Below are 24,674 nucleotides of genomic sequence, written 5' to 3'. Positions count from 1 at the left end.
TGATATGAGCACAGAAACTTCACTTGATAAGAATAATACAAGGGGAAAATACACCAAGTCTTCACATTGTGTTAGTTGCCAAACTGCTAAGCAAATGAAGCAGAATACACTGAGAATGTAAATTGTAGATTAATGTTGCGTTATGTTCAATGATTAGAGAGGTTAAAAATCATTCCAAATGTTGAAAATTTATCAAGCTACCTGATGCAGAGAGATTTTTTGGTAGCTGATCATTCAAGAACTAGAACGGGAAATAATTACATACAAGGTAATATAGCCTTGCTACTGTTTTCAAGGACACTGCCATTTTTCTAACATTAAAGCTTATGTTGACAGCCTTTATCTTTGGAGCAGATTTGAATAAACACTGTCAAGATGATATGCAGACTGCTGGGATTAATAAAACATTTGAAGTTTCCTAATGTCTATCAAAGTGTGTGTTATATATAAGTATTGAACTGAGCAAAAAAACAAGAGCAAAAAAATAGTCTTTCAGTCAGATACTGTTGCATGTGCTGTTTTTTTGTTATTTTCTGTTTGTCCAAATACTCTTAAGATTGTTGGGCTAAACAAGATAGTAAATTATAAATTGCATGTAAATATTACTTTTCCCCCTTTCTGTGGCTTATTTGATTAGGTTTTGAGAGATTAACTTCTAAATTCTCCCTACTGAAAAATCTGGGTCAGCCTTTTGCAGTTGTGTATGCATTTTAATTAGAGACATGTGCTGTGAGAAAGACAGCTTTCCTCAGAGAGTTCCTCTTGTATAAGAAAAGAAACTACAACCTAAAACCAAAACAAATAAATTGCCAAAAGAAAAAAAAACCAACAAACCTCAGTCATGATACGAGACTGAATTTCCAATCAGCAGTTCTGATAAAGTCGAAGTAAGATAAGGAGGTTTGAGGAAGACAGTTTTCAAGTGCCTTATTATGCAAAAGTACAGAATTTCAATGAAAGTATTATGGGCCTCCACTTTTTCCTATACATAGTTCACAGTTCTCTAGCTCTTCTGATCACTGAGAAAAAAAAACACACACACTACTGCAGTACCATGGTTTGGAAGGAAAAGGTAATTTTCTGTGACAGTAGGCAGGTAGGGTTTTTCCTTTTGTGATGAACTTTGGGGACTGTTTATTGCTTAGTGACTTGAAAGGAATGCAACAGCATTAGACATTAAAATGATAGTGTTAGTTTATCCTGGTAACTGATTACTATCGGCTTATTAGCAGATATAAGGTGCCCTAGCATCTGTAAAATGAATGGACTTGTAATGACTTTAAAAGCTTTCCTATAATGTTAAGGATTGTCCATTTTGCATTAGACTAATCAGTTAAAGTGTAGACAAGGTTATTACTAATGAAAGTCTAGTATAGAACTTCAAATTTGGGTAAGTTTTTATGTTTTCTCTTATTTCAGTGTTTCTCTTGAAGGTTTTTTTTTAATTTTCTTTAACATAATGACAGTTAACAATGCATTTTCTATACTGTTACAGTCTAGTTGTGGTATTCTTGTAATTTTGAGGCAATTACATTTATTTTAGACTGACTTCTTGTTTATATTCTGCCCCAAGTTATAATGAAAACATCTTTAGACACTTCGGTATTGTAAGTTTGGTTTTTTTGTTTGTTTCTGGTTTGTGTTTGTTTGTTTGTTTTGTTTTGGTTTGGTTTGTTGTTTTTTTTTTTTTTTAAGTATTTTCCCCTCTCATAGTCAAACTATTTTTGGATTTATACAGGAATAATGCAGAAATTGTAAAGTTGTAGCAGTTATGAACTTTTTAGTGGAGAAGCATATGCCTAACTAACTTCGGGTACAGAGAGTGGTAAAGTTAGTTCCATATGAAAAACAGGACTGAGCACATACCACAGATCTGTTTTTACTGCATCTTGAATATATTAATACATAGGCATGTATTGTTCTTGAGGGACAGAGTGAACAAAACAGCTTTGACTTCTCAGCCAGTCTGAGGAGGTCATTCAATGCATATGAAGACTAATGAGAGTGTCAGCATAAGGACATGTATAGTTCCTCATGTGGAAGGAATTCATATGAGAAAATCCATGGGAATTCAATAAAAGAATAGCCTCTTTGGTTATTTCAACCTTTATAACCCAGTATGATACTTTCCTGATGATTATTTTTTAGGGAGGGAGGGAGGGAAAGAAAGGAAGGAGGAAAGGAAGAAAGAAAGAAAGAAAGAAAGAAAGCGTAAATGGCAACCAGCACAGCTCACAGATTTTACCACAGTGTGAACTAAATACATTTTTTGCCTGTAGCCTTCACAGTTAGAGGCATTAGTGAAGGCAATTGAATAATAACAGACCTTCTTTACCTGCAAACACCGAGCATTTGAAAAATTGAGCTTTGGGGTGCCTTACAAAGTATTCCAGGTGCCTACCTGTTTTCCGATAGATGACACATTGGGTGCCTCCTTTTCCGCTTTACTGTCAAGACATTGAAACTGTTAAGAGAGGCATCAGCCAAGAAAGCAATGAAAAGCCAAGAAAAACAACAGTCAAGAAAACTGATAGTCACATACACACAACACAGTATATACCCTGGTCTGTATAACTAGTACATCCTGATCAAGCAGTGCTTTGAGCTGTCAGTCTTTTCCATCCTTTTGTATTTTTACATAATAATTTTAAATGTGCACATTTAAAAACATTTCAACAGTACGCTTTAGTTTCCTGTGGTCTGTTGTGCTTAAAAGCAGACTATCATATCTGGCTACCAGGAGCCACAGAAAGGAGATATTGGCAAAACTGAACCTTTTCTTTTTTTTTTTTTATAGAGTTACAGATACACTAGTAAATTTGACCACATTCAACTAAGCAGTACCGAGTCTGAAGTCTGCAGTTTTAACATCTAGGCTCAGTTGCTGTAATGAATTCTTTTATGAACTTTAAAATGTAACTGCATGATCTATCACTCTCTGATATTCCTGTAGTTTACTGATAACACAGGCATTTTAAAAAAATGTTCAACATTAATGTTTTAAACACTCTCTCAATTTGATCCCTTTTATTGTGGTTTTATTGACATTATACAGGTTATACTTCAGCCTTTTTATAGCTGGTTTCCAGGTATATGACTGAGACCAAGTTCTTTGTCTTACTGTGCGGGACCCCAGCAGCATATTTATTTTGTGTTGCTTTTTTTTTTTTCCTCAGTTGTTTTCTATGCCTCATTGAATCTTGCAGTAATTTTATTGTTCATTTTAAGGCTTTAAAAAATTTTGCCCTCTGTTAAGCACTTGCCTTACCATTTATAACAGGTCAGATTTTGACAGCAATTTTTTTCTGTGCACTGAAGCATGTATCATATTAAGAGATGCACAGTAAGCAAGAAGCTTTCCTTGCCATGTCTCTCTTGTGATACCAGCTCTGGGAATGCTTCCCATTGGAAGTATCTTAAAGTATTTTACAAGAAACTTAAATATCAGACACATTTTACAGATGAGTAAACAAAAACACTAAGGAGTGACATGATTCAACTACATCAAACACAGAATACAAGTCTTCTGTGGTCTAGCCGAACGGTTAGCATCTAGACCAAATTTTCACAGATACCATATCTGCTTTGTGAATGTAATGAAACAAGAATGGTGATATGAATATAGTCTGCCTCTTAAGAACAGTTAGTGAGTTCCTCCTGCATGCTATTCGAAAGCTACCTCTCTTTAATCTGTAAAAAATTGCCAATTCAGTAGGTGGTTTGGGGTTTTTTTGTTTGCTTTGTTTGGGATTTCTTTGTTTGTTTTATAACAATTAAATAGTTTAGTGGTTCACTTGCAGCTCTGATGTGTGTACACATAGTAGAAGGTCTCCATACCGGGAAGGTGGCCACCAAGGATGTTTTTAACTCACTTTGCTGATTGTCTATCTGGATCCAGCATATCCGTTCAAGGAAAAGATGTGGATTCAAAATACTATCTCCTTGGCAGTCTTTACAAGTCTGTGATAATCTCAACAAAGGTTTAAACAGTTTTTGACATTTTAAATCCTTGAAAAAGAAAGCCTCTTTTGCCTCCTGCCATTTCTACATGCAGTCATGCCCTTTAGTGGAATTTGGATAATTTAGCCGAAAATGCGCATCTGTTGCATAGGATAGAAATATCATTCAACTACATAGGTACTGTTTCTGGATATAGATTATTACTAGATTCCAGATTTTAATGAGGAAATCAACTAATAAATGGTGAAGAGTTTTCCCGGTGCAAATGCCGTACTCTGTTTTCATCTTTCTCGTATTTACTTTTGTCACTCTGTTGCTTAGAGCATAAATAATTCATGGCAGAGACTTTGGACTCATGGTTTTGGAGATCTGTCTTTGACTCTTACACAACATATGCGTATATTATATTTACATATACCTATAAAGTTAAAAAAAAAAATTAGACTACACAAAATTTTTTTCAAATGGGACTTTTTCTAAGTAACTTTAGTCTTTACATTGGCATTGTTCCCAGTGTATAGTTGAGTGGTTCCTGGACTACACTATGCACTTTAAAGAGGAAGACTAAAAAGGTCAAGTTGTTCATAAAATCATTAGTGAAATGTCAGAAACAATTTAGTCTAAATAAAATATCTCCCTAAAGATAAGAAGTACCCATTACGAAAGATTCCTTCCAACTGCATATCTGTGCTGTTGAATTCATCAGATAAGAACTGGGCAGTTGACAAGAACTAAATGATAATATGGCAGCTATACATTTGACAATATTCTCCCCATAAAAGCAAAGGATAAAAGAGGGCTTTGATTTTGAGGGGAGTGAAGGCTTTTAGTTTGTTTGTTTGAAATAGAAACTCAGACTGAAACACATGTAACACAATTTCTCATCGTGACCCCACATTTAGCTTGAGTTTCAAGTTAATGCTACCTTAATTGGCAGGTGATAAATAAGCTCCATATAGTATTGTTTGTTTATACTGTGACATACAGTGTTGTAATAGTAGTATTTTTTGCAAGGTGTGAAAGTGTCCCAACAGTTTACCTCATGGAGTCTCACCTGGTGATGGAACAATTTGAGAGTAAGGCTCATCCTAGCTTTTGCTTCCCCCCCCCCCCCCCTTCTTTGGAAAATAAGTTTGCGGTCTTATCAACCTGAACATGTGCCATTCTGATGCATCAGGTAGGAATCCCTCCTGCATTGTTGCCAGGATGTGATGACCTGTGATACAAGAGAAGGAGCAATTGATACAGACATTGAGTCCGCTGAGGGAAGTGGAACTTGATGGGGGAGATCTATGAAGGCTTTGGCAGGTCTTAGATTAGTATTTTTAGCATGGGAAAATTCAGCTTCTGAGACTGACTTGATGTCAAAGTTCATTATAATTCAGATTATTATGACTACTCTAGGTTATTTTAAAAGCGTGAGCTGCAGGATTTCCTCTGGTTTGCAGAGCCAAGGAAGACAGATGTTTGCATTTCTGTAGTACCTAAGGATTCTGTATGAATAAAATATTCAACGGTAGTTAAAGGGATACAATATTGCATGGATGGCACTCATCTTTTCTGCTTTTTATAAAGAATTTGGTCATTAGTAATTCTGGGACTCATGATATGTCACTAGCACTAAAGAACCTTGCATTTGCATGTACTCAGTTTATCAGAGATTCTTTTTTGAGAGGTTTCAAGCGTCTGCAAACCTTGAATGACAAAAATGTAGTTTCTGTTTAGATTAGTGTTTGATGCATTTTGTTATTTTTCTAATAAGCAATAAAAGCCTAATTTGAGGCACGGGTAAAGCAGTGTTTATAGATCTTTGGTTTCATTTACAGCATTCACAGTGCTCACTGAATTAACTTTTCAGAATCTGAGTGGTGGTTATTAATACTGGCTGATGTCTTTATCATAAAATTTTAGAGTATTTAATGATTATTTCTAAAAAATATTTTGTATCAAAGACTTATGTTCATTGCAAATCTTGATGAGACTATTTTGTTGACATTAGCTATTAAAACAAAAGGGTTGACATGATGGAACATAGCAAGTGCAATGCAATACATTCCTCTTCAGTCCCATTGAGATATCATATGCTTCAACGATGTTTCAACAGAAGTTTTTTTGCACTAGGACAGCAAGGATCACATAACACAAAAGGCATTCAGCTGCTTTTAAACTCTTCCGCTTTTCAGAAAACTTTAAAAAAAAACCCAAAAAGTTTCATGTTTACAAATGACTGACTCTGTCCATGCCTTAATTGCTCGTGAGTATCAGGGCCTCAGAAGTTCAGTGTGATTTTAAATGCAGCTTTTCACAGTTACTTGTAATTGGCATTACATACTGTGCTACTGCGCAATTCCTGGTGATTTTTGTGGAAGCAATTTCTGTAATTGGTTTATATGATAACAAGGCTATATCAAACAGTGAATCCAAATGTCTCCCTCCTTAGTTCATTTTTTCCCTCATTTGCTTTAAAGTGAAGTTATATCATAAGGCTTTTGTCACTGTTAGTGAGACTTATTGATGCCTGAATATGTGGTCATTAATTCATTCCTCATTGAATGGATATTAATGGATTTGATCAGGAAATCATATCTCACCTTACAAAAGTAACCACTTTGTGATTAGGATGTGGTTCAGACAGATCTCACACACAGCGCTCCCCCAATTTCCTTACTGAAAACAAAAGCAGCCCTGCTATTTAAACATTAGCTATTATTTCACTAAAAAATTATACCAACCTGGATTTTTTTATTATAATGAATGTGACAGAGTACAAATGCATAGATCTTAATATACTTTCATGACATAAAGACTGATGTGTTAGTGGCTTTGCTAGCAAATTAAGATCTTTGTAACCAAACAGGAAACTCTTACTGCAACTCTCTTCATATTTTGATGTATATCTGCAGTTTAAAGGATGAATTGTGGGTTATAAAACTGACTGAGCTGGAAGTTAGGCTACTTCTCCCCTTCTCCCACAAACATGAATGAAGCCTAGGTGATTAATGTACATGTGCTTCCAGTTTTCCGTAGGCGTATTATATGCTCGGCTATTCACATTAGGATTTTCTGTAGAATCAAATATGTAATAACAAAATGAAAGCCTAAAGACCCCCCAGGCTGCCATTCACTTTAGCCGAATATGAAATAAACTAGGCTTAAGCATGTTTTTCTAGAACAAAAGCAGAGCAGACCAGTCATTTTAATAAAAAATCTATTTACCTTGTTTATATAGAAGAACAGAATCTAATCTATTTGCGTGCCCATCTGGACTAGATTGCTCATTTTAAGTTAATTTAACAAATGATAGACTGCTACTGGCTTTTTCTTTCCCAGGAGAAGAGGTTGACAGACAGCTGTGTAGAGATGCAATCTACCCAATCCCAGTTGTCTGTGAAGCTCCGTGCCCAAAGGACTGTGTGCTCAGCATGTGGTCCGCGTGGTCCTCCTGCTCACACACCTGCTCCGGCAAAACCACAGAAGGGAAGCAGATGCGCGCCCGCTCCATTCTGGCATATGCAGGTGAAGGTAAGATCACATATGCTTGCAGACTCTTGTTGGATTGTGAATTCTCAACTGTCTTTGCAGTGTCAAAGTAATTTCTTGATCAGCAGAAACAAATTATTAGATGGACCTGTGTTTTTTTAAATATAGAAAAAATATTTAAACGTTTATTCTATATTTACTCATGGTACCTAAAACTGTTTGGAAGAGGAGATTTTATTTGATTTTACTTATTTCAGAAAGATGACCGTTCAAATGCTAACAAATGACTCTTTTAGCTTTTTAGCTTAGTGACTGATTTTACCCCATTACCATTTTTACTCATAGTAAGACTTTGGTTTTACCCCTGCAAATCCTCACTCATGTTAGTGGTTTCCATTCATGCAAATGGTCCTGTGCAGCATCTGCAGCAAATGCATAGAGAAGACAGCTGCAATATAAAGGAGAAGAAGGAAAGGTTTTAGATATAGTTTCATATCCTTTCATGATTTTCCATGCTTCCTATAAATGGTTTGGTTTGTTCTTAAGTATTTTTGGGGGTAATAGAGCAAATGTACTACTGACAGTAAAGTTAAATGCCTTCAATTTAAAAGGATACATGCATGTTTTAATTCTTCTTTCAAGCTGTTAAGCATTTTATTACTTCAGAATTAAGATGAAATTTAACTGAAAAGTGAAACTTCTTTGTTTGCAAACACAATTATTTTCATTGCTAAAAGTATACCGCGTATTTGATGTGATTCAGATAATTATAAAAAAATATATATGTAGCAGACCAGGAACATTCAACCTTTTCCCTGGAAGGGAGTTTTACTACAAGTGTAAGAGGCAATCAGAACTATACTCATTTTAGTAGGTGATGCAAATAATAAATTACTTAGATGGATCTGTGTAACAAAGTAGAAATGCTTGTAAAACTAGAAACAGAATTGGGTTTATGTTGTCCCTTTTTTATAGCATGTCAAATGGACTCTTTTTGAGGCAAAGACAGAACCAGGTTTTTAGATGATAATTCAAATAAACATACAATCATGTGCTTCTTGCTTTTCCGTGTAGGGCAAGATAATATATTTTCCATATGCTTATGCAATTTTACTGGAGACAGAAGTTTAACATCCTGGCAAGCATACCACACAAGTGAAAACCTAAATTTATCTAGAAAATTATTCTACTTTCTTATGCTTCTTTTTAGAAAGTATCTATTTTATTCTGAGTTTGGAACTTACATTTAAGGATAATTTACAAGGCTGCAGATGCGGCAAAGCAGCTAAGCATAGGCTGGATTTTAGGTGTATGAATTTTATTTATGTCTGTTGTGCAATGATCAGAACCAGCACTCAGTGATCACAAACCGACAGGTCTCAAACTACACAGGCAATGGTGAAGAGATCCCTAAACTACTCATTACCTAGAAGATGTAGTGCTTCAACTTCGCTCAAACCATGGCCTCCTCACCACTATTCCAAGACAAGGTTATTTTGTGCTTTTTTTTTAAGGATACAAGCTGGTATGTCTACATAGCTTATAGCAATTCACTCACATCTTGGTCAGATATCTTCAACACTGTGCTCCTTTGCAATCTTGTACAAACTCCGGAGAATAAATATATATAAATAAATAAAATAAGCTTTCAGGGCTTAGCACAGAGTGTTTCAAAAAGGTGGACATCTATATGACACACTGTCTCAACGCTGGATAGGTCGCACGGGACGCCAAGACTTGGCATTACACTCTTGGCCCCCAGACACCCCAGACATTACACCCGGTGACTTCTTCTTGTGGGGATACATCAAAGCCTCTGGTTTTGTGCCACCATTAGCTTTGAAACTGGGTCCATCTTTTTGATACACCTTGTATGTCATTACAGCTCTATCTGGAAGGTGCTATTCACCTTTGCTTGTGTTATATTTAAAAAGTATCAGTGTTGTTTTTATTTTTTATGCTTCACTCAAATTAGAGCTATTGTCATATTTCTCCTCATACATCTCTTGTGCCTTTTAGTCATTTGCTGCATGATAAATAGCTGAATACTTTTCACCTCCACAGTTGCATGAGAGAGAACAGGAGTGTTCCCAAAACATAAAACACTGATTGTGTGGTTGATGCTGAGTGGTCATTTTATGTTCTGGGGGCACAGAATATATTAATATATCTGAAAGTCTGTATTCTGCTGGTATAAAAAGGAAGCTCCATGTGAACCTTTTTTTTGGGAAACATGCAGTTCTCTGTTCTATTCAGAGCCTATAAAAATGCAAATTACTGTTGATGAAAGCTCTGTAAACATCATGTATAGCTACAAAACCCAAGGTCTCATAAATGTAAGACCAGTAATTCTCATTTGCACATTAAAACTGAGTTCTGAAAATAGCTCTCAGTTCTGTTCAGGTGAATGGTTCCACAGGTGTTCCCTTTGGATCTTTGAACCTTCCCATTTAGTAATTCCTGTATAATATAGCCATGATATTTGAGATTATTTTATTCAGAACACAATAGGACAAATATATTGCACATATATATATATACAATTCCTATTATATCAGGATTGGACATTAACTGTTGAATGAATGTGCAAATCTGTTGTCAGTCTATGAACAAGGTTAAACTTGGCTTCCAAGATGACCTAAGGAGTCCAGCTTTCTCACTGTGAGTCCTTGATCACATGCATCTTCCTGCTAATCATGAAGGATTCAGTCTACAAGACTGGCAAGATCAAAGTGCTGCAGGCATTGCTTACACCAGGAATATTGCAATCCCTCAAAATATCTGAAGCGCTTAATTTTTGTTCATTGCAGTATTTAAAAGTGAACACTCCATTGAAATTTTTGAGGGTTTACAAATACATATGAAATAGGTTATTTTATCTGGATCTTGGATGGCTTCTTATCAAGGTATTGTCTCATGATGATTGTTCTGTTTCTCTCCTCATTGAAATAAAGATTCTATATTCTGTCATTTTATATGTTAATGTCGGCAGATGACTGCCCGTGATAGAGCTATGTAATTTCACACTTAAGACCTTATTTTTCTTCTTACTTCCCAGCTATCTATACTGCTGAAATGGTTTGAAGAAGCCATCAAGTTAGCATAACTGGCTGCCAGGAAACAGCCACAGTATAATTGATTTTCTGGGATGACTTAGAAGAGGAATAATTCAGTATTATTATAATAATTCCTTTGTGACAACAGTAGCTTCACAGGAAAAATTGAAGCCATACATAAATTACAGTAGTGACGAAGTTTTCTAATGAGCTCTGGGATATGACTGCCCTTCCAGCACCACACTGACTTCTCCTCAAGGCAGGAGCTGACCTCAGCCATAGGCCCTCTCATTGGCATGTCCTGATTCAGAACAACACCTCTTCCACATGGTCAAACCGTGTGCTGTAGAGCCTCAAGCAGTGTGGTTGTGCACATCTGGGATGGGCTGATTTATTGCCATTCAGTGAAGAGAGAGAAAAGTCCCTTTCCTCAAGATAAAGACTTTCTATGGTTTGTGAGGTGACTCCATATGGAAACTGGTGTCACAATAACCATTTTTAATATATTTTCTGAGATCATTGTCCTCAGCTTGAAGGTTTGAAAGGCAAAATGATTTATAAATTTGCCTGTCTGTAAGCCTGCCTATAGTGGTAGCTCATTTGTGTCACTGTCACATGCATCTTCATGGTACAGTAAGAAACTCAAGAAACTCATTGTCTCAAAATTTAAAATGACAGCAAAGGACATAATGATGTTACCTGATACATCATATTGTTGTTCTGCATAAGTTTAGTGAAGGCACTTTATACAGCTCAGCCTTCTTCTCTTGAGTTTAGGGGTTTTCTATTTTTGTTTTATTTTCTGTTTAATAGTTCTTTTATTTTTAAAATTTCCTGTGTACAATAAATATTCTATAATTAGTAATATGCACTGACTACATAGTCCACCACCTGAGACTTAAAAGTACTAAATGATTCTTAAATTTCAGTAAATAGTAGATATGTAGATTGATTCTGTATTGATTATACACTGGCATTGATTTATAGCACCAAATCAATATCATTCAGAATAATACTGGTACGGTGGATGCATTCCAAGTTTTATAAATAGTAAATGGCTGATACTGCTTTTGGAGAAATAAAGCTTTTAAAAACAAACAAAAAAAACCAAACAGAAACAGAAAAAACTCACCACACACACAAAATCCACGAGTCAATACAAAGATTATTTTGAAATGCATATATGAAATCCCATGCATTTGGAAAATGAGTGATATCAACATGATTAATTAAAATGACCCTGAATGCTTTAAAAACTGTAAAGCATTTTGAAATCTGAAGTTATCAAAACAGTGTAAACAAAAAAAATACTTCTAAAATCCAATCCTTGAATATCCTAGAGCAAGATGTCTTACCCATTACCAGCTCCAAATCAGTCAGAAAATCAATCTAAGCATACGACAATTCTGAACTACCTTCATATCTCTGTTATTTTATGTGTAATATGCAAGTACCTCTGTAAAGATAGCCTTTTATTTCCAAATGTGCTTTGCTTAAGTATCCAAAACCAAAAAGAAATGCTTCAGCTCCAGCTGTTCTTTGTACCTTGAAATGAATACTTTTAGTACTGCGAAGCAGTTATAGTTATCTAATCATATATTATATAAAATGTATTTAGTACTGTATGTCCTTTTTTTTTTTTTCTGTGATGCTCATTAATTTTTATATTCCCGTCAAAACTGCCTTCATTTGGTGAAGTGCTCTTGAAGTTGAGCAGCCCTGATCTTGTTACCCCTATGCAGATGTTAGAAAGGGCATCTCTATCTGCCAGTTTTCCAACCTCTTCTGCTTTTTTTCTACCTATTTTAATTTGATGGAGCACAAGGATATGCTGTTTTCCTGGAGAGAATGGCACACAGTGATTTATAAATAAATAGTATATTTTTAATTACTAGAAAGATTTAGTACTAGTGATAGTTGTTTTATATTTCAGTAATATAATTTTCACATTTTGTTCATTCTCTACATAATTTTTTAAACTACTGGTTTCATCTGAACAGAAGTGTATTCCCACTGAGCTGCAGACATTCATGCCCCAATGTTTTTCTTTTAAAAGTCAATGTCACTTTCATTTTTTCCCCTGAATATACATTCTTGCATAGCTGTCAAAACTGAATCTAAATTGTCACTTTATTCTCAAATGCCTTAGGAACTGGTGGTTATGGCATCCATTCCTGGGGAAACCTTTCTTCTGTCACTCCCCCCTTTAATTTATGAATTTGCTTAAATATTTCTCTTGTTTTTCTTCTAGAGCTAACATCAGATAGAAATAATTTATTAACCTTCCTTATCTCTTCTAAGTTCTCATTTTTTTAACCTTTGTACTGGAGGAACATGTCTAAACTCCTTCTCAGGTGGATCAATTTTCTCTCCCATGTGAAATAATTTGTGACTTTACTATCCTTGATATTTTTTTCATTTTCAAAATGCACTCTCTTTCCTAATTTCATTGCTTATATTCACATCTGCTGCTATTAGTTGGAAGATTTTTTTATTTATTTCCTGAAGGAAGCTGATTAAATAACTTTCTGAAACATCTTTCATAACCATAATTTTGTTTTACTATTTGATATTTTTATGTTTTTGTTTTTGTTTTTTTTTTTAAAGAAAATGCCTTTAACATGTTTGGACTTGGTGCTATGCATATTGACTTACATTTAAAGCAAATCTAATAGACTTGATTTGCATCCATTCTGATCCAGAACAAATTCCCTTTCAGTCATTGCTTCAATACATTCACACATTTTCAGGTTTTTCTAATCCCTCTTTGTAAAATTTAAGAGTAGCTCATCTTTGGCATAACATCTCATTTAATATGATGTTTACTCTTTCTTGGTTGCATCAACATTTTTAGCCCAAAGTCTGAAGTTAAAATTATTTCTATGGAAACAATTTGAGAATTTAGGTTTTGTCCTTTGTTTTCACTAGAATGACCCTTTCCTCACATTTGCTGCAGATCTAGACATTCCACAAAAGCAACTTGGGTTACAAAGTATTCTTACCACTTGTGATATTTGACTTATTAGTGTTGGAATACTTGAAGTAGCCATTGTGTCTTTGATTACATGTTTAATTTCTCTCAGCAATGACTTTTTAAAATCCCTTCCCTTTTAACTGTCTTTAGGCTGGGAGGTCAACCTAAGCTCAGTAATGGGATAGAAAGGCTCATATGTTCTCTGATATGTACTTAGTGTGAGCATACATTTCGTCTTTTCAGTGAGAAGTATAGCTCCTCTGTGATAACTGATAAAAAGCTCCTCTTTCAGTTCTTGTTCTCTCTTCTTCTTCTCTTTCTTCTTCTCTTTCTTCTTCTTCTTCTCTTTCTTCTTCTTCTTCTCTTTCTTCTTCTTCTTCTTCTTCTCTTTCTTCTTCTTCTTCTCTTTCTTCTTCTTCTCTTTCTTCTTCTTCTCTTTCTCACTGTTCTTGTCTTTTAGGGAAGAAGAAAATGTTATTTACATTTCCGCTGGTGTTCTTTCATCTGGAGATAGGAGTCCTATTGTTCCTGTGTAGGCCATGAATGTTTAAATTAATTCTTAAAACTAAATTCTGTATGTCTAGTAACACCAGATATCTAGCAGAGATGCTGTCTACTCACAGGGCCAGACATCTAGTAGCCTCTGATCAAGCCTGGTAGGAAAAAGTTCTTCATTACTCATGGAGGCCTTGGAGGCTAGATTAGCTTTGAAGTACTTCAATATAAGAAATTGAGCATACCATCTGAAACCAGACACAACAAAGATAGCGTTATCTGAGCTTTTCGTCACAATTATTGACACACGAACATATTTCAATCTTTACCTGCAAAAGACTTCACAATCTCAATGTGGACTTTAAATTGCCAGCTGTGCCACCCTCTTTAGTAATTACATAAAATTAATAAATAGCCACTGGGAACTAGGACAATAGCTCCAAAAATCTTTTTAATTGCTTTGTGAATTAGACAAAAGGGTGATCTCTTCAGATGCATAACTAGAGTATTTAACCATTTCTCCTGCCTAGAGCCTTCATACCTCCTTATGTGACCTCCTTATGCAGTCTCTTTTAGAGAACCCCAAAATAAAAAGGCTGTAGATTACTGCAAACACATAGTGTGTTATAGCAGTTATGGTTATTTTGGCATTCTTACAAATTACATATTTACATTTACTGTCTAAGTACATTCTGTTTTATGTAGTTTGTTGACTGAAGTTTTTCAAAGTCCATATTGGGCATATGAGGAGGAGGAAAAAGGAACATTTCTCTAATCCAAGTGATAATATATGGCTAATAACATTGCACAGTGGTTATTGTTTGCTTGTTTTTTGTTTGTTTGTTTTTTAATAGAAAACTCTATTTCCTTCAGCTGCATGAACTTTTGCCCTGTTTTATTGTTCCAGGAGGAATGCAGTGCCCAAATAGTAGTGCCCTACAGGAAACGCGCAGCTGTAACGAACACTCTTGCACTGTGTATCATTGGCAGACTGGCCCATGGGGACAGTGCATAGAGGATACGTCTGTCTCTGCTTTCAACTCCTCTGCCAGCTGGAATGGGGAGGCCACCTGTTCTGTGGGGATGCAGACAAGAAAGGTCATCTGTGTGAGAGTCAACGTGGGACAAGTGGGCCCAAAAAAGTAAAGATCATCAAAAATATCTTCACGCTGTAGTTATCTTTGGATCTTAATGCTCTGTATTTATATCACCGATGACTGCATGCAAAGACAAAAAGACCCCCATCTTTGTGTTCTTATGAGAGAACAATTAATCTTTTAAAAATACAAAACTGAAGCTACAGAAGGACGATAAAGTACCTTTCTTGCTATTGGGTTTTTATGGGTGATATTTACGTCATCAGGTTGAGTTGAGATAAAAGTCTTGAGGCATTTGTGTGGGGTGCAGTGCAGCACCATTTCCAAGGTCCTGGTGGTATGTCCAAGCAGGCAGTGCACTATATGGATTGTGCAGTTCCCTGTGAAAACACTGGTTTGAGTCTAAATACAGTACAGCCCATATAAGTCCATCTTCTCAGAAGCAGACTGAAGAGGTCAAGTATATTACAGCTCTGACAGGGCGTTAGTTTGAACATTAGTTTGACAACCTTTGTGAGCTTTTTTTCCCCATATACATATTTTTCTAAGACATCTCTTTGGCCCAGTGATTTCATTTTGCAGTTTAATGTATGTCCCGTTTTAAATACAGATTACCTGCTAGTAAAGTACATTTGATAAATCTTCATGCAGATTTGCAGTTTGTATATATATCCCACTGAAGACAGATTTGAAGCTGGAAGAGCTGTTAGCAGAGGTCATTTAGAAAGTTCATGAGGAAGCTATTCTTGAACTAAATATTTGCATGGTGCCTGTCATTTGTTGCTTTATTCAGCAGTAGATTCATTCCTAATTTACTTTAAATGGAAATATGGGGAATAATGCCAGCACATTCAGTAATCTAAATTGTTGTGTATCTGCATTAAGTTGTTTTTCTATTCTGTCATTAGACCATTATATCTTTTTTTGGTACTCATATTATATTTTTAAAAAGCCTCTAATGATTTATCTTCCTTATTAAATCTGTTGTTAATGTCTTTGTCTTTGATTTGACCTTAATTTTTGGAAGGAGGTCTGGTTTATTGTGTCATAAATGAATCCTGTAAAATTAGAGAGAAGTTTTGGTTGATCCTTCAAATTGTCGCTTTAAAATCACTGAATCATTTTATAAGAACCAGACATTTAACAACAAAATGTAAATAGGAACCTTGTTTTAAACTCCCCTTAATGAAAAGGATTACTGTGGTATGATACAATCAATATTATTGGCCTTATCTACCTCACAAGTTACAGACTTCAGCTTGTATCTCTTCTGACCTTCAGTAAGGACTGCAAAAAAATCAATACTTCACTTCAAGCCACATATACTAAATACAAACAATATAGAAGATAGAAATGGTGCTCTAATTGAACTAATTGCTTTGCCCAAGGATCTGAAGAGAAATTATAGTGTTCAGTGCTCCTAAAAGATGAAGTTGTCAGTGAAAGTGTGAATGTGTATAATTCAGCCTTTTTGTATGTTTATAATTTCTGTTGTTCTTTAAGGAAAAAGCTATTAGTAATGCAATGTTCAATACTTTTCAGAAGCATTTTGGATTTTAACATTAGAGAAAATTTCTGAAAGTGTAGTCAATGTGTATGATTTGTGGCAGATGTCTTTTTAAAGTGTACATGACCAGATATGATACACCCATGCATACATAATCTGATTTGATGAACCACATAGAAACAAGGCACAACTTGCCTTAAAAATGTAGAGATCTTATGGAGAGGCAATGGAGATTTATGTTGCTATAGCTATAATATTTCATAGTCTTTCACACTGGTATTTTTGGGGAGAAAAGAGAAAGGGTGGAGATGTCATTATAAGAGGTCACCAAGAAGCTGATGCTGGCTCACAGTAGTGGGTCATACTCATAGAAGTTTATGTGAATTGGCAGGAAAATGCAGAGGTGAAAATAACGAACTTGCAAGAATTATTAGTGAAGAACACCTTCCTGTAAAGCTGCTACTCAACTTGTCCTTCCCCTCTGCTTCTCCTCCCACACTGACACAGGCATAGTTCCCCACTGACCATGGAGACCACGTTTTCTTTGTAGTTGATTGTTAAATTTGCCTGTGCTTCCTTCAGCCTGACAAGAAAGATGCCTTATGCAAGCCAAGCTTCTCCAGCTGATCCAATCCAAATAAAAATGTTTCTCTGCTCCAAAATGCCCAGCAGCCACAAGAGGAAAAGCTAGTCATAGTAACAATTTTCTGCAATGAGCCAAAAGCTCTAAAATGTAGATGTGATATTTTTCTTACCTCTTTATCTAATCCTCTGACAGTTCACATTCTGTGCACTTTTAGGACAACAGTAATTTTGAAATTATATTGAAGATTTGCAGTAATTCTGCAAGAGTTATTGTATCAATCTGAAAACAAGTATTGTAGCATAGAGAGTTGTTTGTCCTTGATGAAATAATAGGAGCACAGAAAGGGGGAAAAATATCTTGGGTTAATGAGTCCCATATGTGGCAGACCCATCAGCCCTTTTGTATGCTGATCAAGCCTCTTAAAACAAACCAGGTTTTCTGTCCTTTCTGACAGTCTTTCATAGTCTCATTGATCTGGCAGTTTCAAACCCTTATCTGGTTTCTGTCATAATCATGGCCAGCTTTTACCTTTTTTTTCCTAGGTCAGTGATGTCATTTAATTTAAATACGCCTCCTTCCAGACTTTGTTTCCGGTAAATATGTGAAGAGCTAAAAATCTCTTTTGCTAAACTAAACTAGATAACTTCATAATCATTTGGCAGCTTGAAAATAACACTGCAAAGGCAATGTCTGGAATGGTGAGTGAGGAATTATGATTTGTTGTTGTTGTTGTTAGATCCCCTGTGTAGAATGCACTGGTTTTGGCTTGCTTCCACCAGCTATATTTAAATTCTAAGAGTTTTTATTTCTGAGCTCCATGCTGGTAAATTCTGGGCAACTAGCACTCCCCTCACGTGCCTGCAGGCATTCAGTATCTCTCATGATTCACCACTTCACTGCAGAATGATTGTTTATTTGATAATTCTTCTGTTTTGTTTTTGTTTTTTTATTTTTTTTTTTAGATGCCCTGAGAGCCTCCGGCCAGAAACTGTGAGGCCTTGTCTGCTTCCCTGTAGGAAGGATTGTATTGTGACTCCATTCAGTGACTGGACATTGTGTCCTTCTTCCTGTCAAGAAGGTGATTTTATCTATTGTGTGCTAGTAGACAGATTGTAAGAAAAAAATGTCTTAGGCTAGCAGTCACTTCTGGTAAAATACTTATACAAATCTCTTTCTGACAGGGGACATGTAATAGCTGGTAGAGCACCTGCAAAGACCAAACAGTGTTTTTGTTGAATAAAAGAGTTATTTCTATACATTTTCTATAAGCATCTGCTTGTTTTTGTTTTTCCCCATTTTGCCTTCTTTTATGTTATGAACTCCCATTTGCATCTCCCACTGGTAAAGAGAGAACTAGTCACAGAGCAGACACATAACTTGTAGTGTAAGACAAGAACAGATACTTGTACAATAATAGAAGCTGTATTTGAATTGTCAGGTTATAAAATGGTCAAATTTGGTATTTGAAAATACAGATGCTGCTTACTCATCAGAAAACCTGAGGTTCTGTATCAGCAGATGGATAGATGATAGATAGATATGCATTTGTGTATAATTTTGGCTGTTTTCTTCTCCTTTAAGGAAGATTGAAGGACAGGTAATAAAAATCAGCAGACTTTAAGTTGATGTTAATGGCCTCACTTAAACATACATTGCAATACCATTTTAATACACTTGGCAAAGGTCTTAAAAACAATGCAGGTCTCCCTTGAATTTTTATTACATAGAAATCATATATAAAGGTAAAGTGATGACTGGCTTAATATTGCCCACATTTTTCTGCCTCATGTCTTTTTCTCTTTTAGGCCTAACAGGAGGTATTTTTATAATATGTACTGTTACAGACAGAGTCTGTAATACCCCAAGTTTGACACAGTGCTAATCCCCATGTGGGACACAGTGATTACTCATAGCTGCCATATTACCAGAATGTAAGATATTGTTACATCAAATAAATGCACTTTGAATGTCATGGCCAATTCTTTATGCTTTATAAAGGACACAAGCATGAAGTAGTTTTGCAGTAATTCCTATTAGTGCTTAGTTCATTCTAACAAATAAAAAAAAAAAAGGGTTATGAAGATTAAATTTATAACCATTGAAAAAGAACATAGAAGTAAAACCATTGAATCTGAATCTATGAAATAGCTATTAATTATTAAATACTGTGTTATTTTACAGCAATATTTCTGAAATACTTTTGCTGTTTTCTTGGAGAAAAATGCCATCCTCTTCTGTTCTTATTTCTGTGTTTTTTTAAGAAAGGTCTTGATGCAATGAACATATCTTCACGAACACTGACTACAAACTAACATGTATGTTGTTAAAAAGCAACATATTTGCTAACCAATATAGGCCTTTTGTCTGTTCAGTGAGTCAAACTTTTTATACTACACAAGAAATTTTTATATCATGGGCTTTACCTGCGTGTGTGAACAAGCTGGTCAGCAGCTTTGCTGGGCTGCACGTCTGTCTTGCCCCTTGTGCCAGCTCCTGGCATCTCCTGAAGCTGATTGACTCAGGAGTGGAGGGTTTCCTCTGTGTTGAAAAGCAGCCAGGTGGTGAAGAGTCACCGCCGGGATTCTCCTACTGCTTGTTCCTAATTACAATTGTTTGGCCGTGGTCCAGCATGCTTCTGTGTTCAGACAAGCCGCAGCTGCTGTAATAACCCACCAGACAGACAAATGTCTGTGCTACAGCTCTCTGGAAAGAAAAAAAAAAAGCAAACAATCCAAGATTTTAACCTAACAATATTTGTGTATTAGGTATTGCTACAGAATTAATATAAATTTGTGAGCTTTCTCTTAATTTTCTGCCTGAAGAACTGATATCTGAAGATGAATGGAGTCAAAATTCCTACAGGAACTATTTAGCCTTTATCATTAATAATGAATAACTATAATGATTAAAAACTGTAAACTGTAAATTAATTCCAGAGTGGGAAATAAAATTTCACATTTAAATGTAAAGCATGCTCTTTTGGAATATTTTTTGTGTATCTAGATAGGGTAATGTGTGCCCCAGGTGGAAAATGGGGATATGGGGAGCAGAACTAAAACCCAGCCTAGAGAGAACCAAGACTGTAAATTAAATTTGTTATATTCCTGTCTGTGGAGATAAGCAAAAGGCAAGCAGATTTTCTTATTGAGGTATTTACTGAATGGAAAAATTGTGTAGTAACTTATTTCCATTGATTTCTGTTTCTGGTTTTGCATGCAAATTATTAGGGCAAATTTGCACGTTGAAACCATAAAGCATAGCAGCAAACTGAGGTGGTTTAATTGTTCACTCGAATTGTGTGTTCACTTCAGCTGTATATTCATTTGTACAGTATTGCTACTGCTTCTTTCTGTTCTACTTCTTGGTCTTTAGCTGAGATTGTGTTTTTTTTCTATTAGGCCTTATTTTCTGCTTATGGACAAAATAATATGTCACTATTATAGCAATTGACTTAAATACCTGTTATGCTAAATCTTATTTTTACCCTCATTACTGTCATCCCTGTGTAGCAGTAGGAGAAACAAGCTCTTCTACTCTTTGCAGGGGGTGTCACAGTAACGAAGCAGTCCCGTCACCGAGTCATCATCCAGCTCCCTGCCAACGGTGGTCGTGAGTGCCCGGACTCTTTGTTTGAGGAAAAGGAATGTGAAGCTTCTCCCATCTGCTATAGCTACAGGTGGTCTAAATCAACCATAGACAGCTTAGACTTGAGAGAAATAGAGCTGAATAACTTTTTCTAGTCAATACCAGGTCACAGTTTTATCTTTTAAAATGCTAGCCACTCCTCATCTGTTTAGTGTCTTCAGTATCAAATTTTACCTGAGCTAGTGCATTATGACATGCAGAACTTAAGAAGAAATGTTGCTAGGGAGTGGTAGATTGGGTGACTTAAATTTCATGGCACAAACTAATACTAAAAATGTCTTCTGTATATTTACTTTAGCATCTTTCTGACCTGTGCACATGCTGTGACTGAGGCATCCTCACAGTCATTTAAACCCACTGTCGCTGGTGTCCTTTTTTCCTTCTGATTTCTCCTTTTGGGATAGTATTTGGAAGATGAAGCTTAGAAAATGCATTTGTTTGTTGTGAAAACTTTACCCTTGTAATCATATCATTTGAAATTTGAGAAAACAAAAGAAAAATCCTGACTTTGTTCATCTGACCTCATCTTTGTCTGTAACTTATTTGTGCTTCAAGCAAGGCAGAAATGCTTCATTTGTTGTTATGCTGCAAGGTATGCCTAAGGAAGGGGAAGAAAAAACCTGGAAAAAAAGAAAGGGAAAGGAATGTACTAACACCTGTATGTGACAGTACTTACTGCTACAAGACACCCCAATACCATGTGAACCAGAAATCAACCCTAGAGCTTTATCTGTGGAGTAGATTTGGGAAACTTCAACACATATTTGCTTGACTGAGACAGGTGGAAAGAGGAAAGGAAGGAAGGCCAAGTGAGGAAGAGAGGAAGTTTATTAGGGTGTGCTAGTTTTTAAAATTCATCCTTGTTTAATGGGTCCATTTATATGAGATGTTAGTGTCACTTGCAAAATCTACTTTTCAAATTTTATCATGTCATTTTGTTGACTGGTAAAATACTCTGAGCATGCTCAGATATAAATCCATAGCAAATGAGTTCTTCTGTTAAATGGGTATTCAAGTCACATCTTTTTATTATTTTGTATGTCATTCTTTTTTAAAAATTTCTTTCTCACACCTTGTATGCGTTAATGCTTTGTATTAATGTATAATCCTCAGATTATGGTTTCTATTCCCTGTGTATTTGTTAGGTAGTGTTAATGTGCCTTTGCACTTTAAAATCCTTGAAAATATATATGGTTTGCTTTCTCTTCCCTCCTCTGCCTCCTTTCTTCCCTGTGTTCTTAATGGCCTAATCCTAAAAGGAGCAAAAAAATAAATAGGAAAGAGGGAAAAGTTTACAATATTGTTACTGTTTGTGGTGAATTGGCTGTGACTTATGGCTGGAGCTTATGGTGGTTTCTAATACTGTCAAGCGCTTATGCTGCCTCAACTTTGATTGCCACAAGTTTAGATGGATTGTTTGAAATTGATTCTTTTCCCCCTCATTTCAGGTGGAAGACCCACAAGTGGCGCAGGTGCCAGCTAGTGCCGTGGTATGTGCGCCAAGACAGTCCAGGAGCACATGAGACTTGTGGACCTGGGCTACAAGCAAGAGGTTAGACCTTTTGTCTCTGTCATTAATTATTCAGACATCTACTACTGCAATGGTGTGAGAAATGCCTAAAATTTTTCCCATGATAACCTAACATTTTATCTATCTATATGTGCACCAGACAAAGGAAAATACCAAATGCTCGTATGGTATACCTAACTGGTATTTTGGAAATATTTTATTCATAAAATATCAGTATTAATTTATTTTTTAAGTACAGATACCCCATCAGTGACTAATTTTGTGGTATTGTTTGTTTAGCTTATTTTACCATCATTACCTGAAGCAAGTTTGCAGAGGGGTTTGTGGAAATTATGGGAAAAGAAGCAAAAATTAACCAACCAACCAACCAAACAAACAAAACCAAACCAAACCAACCAACCAACCAACCAAAACCACCAAAGCAAACAAACCCAAAAGGAATGGGTGACTTTACGTGCTTTTTTTAAAAAAAAAATGTTGTGTAAATTCTCCTGTGAAATTGTCACATTTTTCACATGTTTATGGATATATCACTTAGACTGAATATAAGACTTTTGCTCCCTGTAAGTGTTTGTTCAAAAATTTAGGACCAGAGAACCACATAATAATTTTGAGTTGGAAGGATGGTCTGGAGGTCACTCGGTCCATTTTCCTACCCAGAGAAGGGCCAGTTTCAAAGTTAGATTCCACCCAGACTACAGCAGGCTGCTCAGGGCCATGTTTTGACATGTCTGAAGTATCTCCCAGGGTGGAGATCCTATAGCTTCTCTGAAAGTTTGCTTCACAGCTTGTCCGGTCTAGCACTGCATTTTTTTTCCTAATATCTAAGGTGAAATTTCCCTTGCTGCAATTTGTGTCTGTGGCCTCTTATCCTTTCACTATGCATCTCAGAGAAGAGTCAGGCTCCTACTTCTCTATCCCCTTGAATTAGGTAGCATAAGAGATGCAGGACTTTGCATTTACATTGTTAAAGTTCAATGCCAGCTCATTTCCCCAGGCTGTCAAGGTTCTCTGAATGGCGGCCCTACCCTCTAGGTAGGTATTGACCGCTCTTCTCAAACTGGTGTCATCTCCAAACTTGCTGAGGATGCTTTCTGTACAGATTGTTAAAGATGCTAAACAGAATTGGCTCTGGAATTAACCGCTGCAGTGCAGCACTCTTAACCATCTTCTGGTTGGACTTCAAAACGACTGACCCTTCGAACCCAGTGATTCAGACATTTTTCTGCTATTTCCATTTGATAACGAGTAATTTTAGCATCCCTTTCCAGCTTTACTGCCACCTGTCTTCATAGAGCATTTTGTGGATTTAACAGAACTGTGTATGTGTGACTCTGTTAAGTGCAGTCAGGAGATGGTTTATAGGTGTATTAAATAAACTCAGTATGAAAATAATTGCAGTTCCTACTTATTATGTTACAGTAATGGAATTTCTTTGAACTACTAGTCAACCCTGAATTCCAGGAATGTTTTTCTCTTTTGCCTTTTCTGACTGCAAACTCCTATCCATTAAAACAATATTGGCTCAGCAGACTGAGGAATTCCTGAGCAAGGCCACTGCTAACTGCAAAAGTGAAATGTTTTGGTCAGTAACCTTCCTTGCAGTATTAGAGGAGGTTATGGTATACTTCAAAAAGTCAAAGAGTACATCTTAAGCTTGTAAGTACTACTGCTTACTCAGAAAGTGTTACAGGAGATCAGTTTAGGGCTTACCACAAAATGAAACCTGAAGGTATTGCCTGCTAATACAAAATACTTTTGGCTGTGGTAATTCTTTGAAGGTCTGTCACTAATGCAGTTTATTTCTAGCAGCTCTGGAGGATACATTCAGATTACACAATATAAAAAAAAAAAAAAAGATTTCTGTATTTGACAGTAGGAGCCCAGATAGTACAAAATGTCTTCTGTACTTGCATGGTAGTACCTAAATCTCTTGACATAGCCTCAAAGTCAGTTAATAAAGAAAGATAGCTAACTGTGCTGCATGCAAATTGTTTTTGTTATTCTTGTGCATCTTGAGACTTTCCTTTTCTTAAACTGTAATTTCAGTTGTGTGGTACACACACATGCAGAGTAATACATTATTTTGGAATTACTGGGCACACAGTTTTCAAATCTGGTAAAACAGATTGGCAGAATTTCCCTATTGTACTACATAGAGTTGGATTTTGAAAAGAACAATGTACTCAAGCAGTAGTCTTGTTCATACAAGCAGATATAATGGAAGTAGCTCTCTAGTGTAGTGTGGTCAAGTGGTAGGATGAACAACCATTAATTAGGAACCCTGGGAGCAGCTAAGCCTGAAGAAAGTGGGTTGTTTTTGTAGAATTCTGTTTCTGAGAT

At 35.9% G+C, this 24,674-nt stretch overlaps 1 protein-coding gene across 4 annotated transcripts in view; it reads left to right on the top strand.

Moving 5' to 3' along the window:
- The window catches only part of THSD7A (thrombospondin type 1 domain containing 7A), a 282,459-nt gene that overhangs the window by 200,674 nt on the left and 57,111 nt on the right, over positions 1 to 24,674 (top strand). For all 4 annotated transcript variants that reach the window (XM_065051176.1, XM_065051177.1, XM_065051174.1 and 1 more), the window contains 5 exons: positions 7,291 to 7,482; positions 14,873 to 15,107; positions 18,118 to 18,233; positions 20,699 to 20,831; positions 22,249 to 22,352. In XM_065051176.1, coding sequence (XP_064907248.1) covers positions 7,291 to 7,482; positions 14,873 to 15,107; positions 18,118 to 18,233; positions 20,699 to 20,831; positions 22,249 to 22,352 — 780 coding nt within the window. The remainder of the gene's footprint in view (positions 1 to 7,290; positions 7,483 to 14,872; positions 15,108 to 18,117; positions 18,234 to 20,698; positions 20,832 to 22,248; positions 22,353 to 24,674) is intronic.

This window comes from Columba livia, chromosome 2 (genome assembly GCF_036013475.1).
Source record: "Columba livia isolate bColLiv1 breed racing homer chromosome 2, bColLiv1.pat.W.v2, whole genome shotgun sequence".
NCBI classification, from domain to species: Eukaryota; Metazoa; Chordata; class Aves; order Columbiformes; family Columbidae; genus Columba; species Columba livia.
This window is presented reverse-complemented; position numbering and strand designations above follow the sequence as displayed.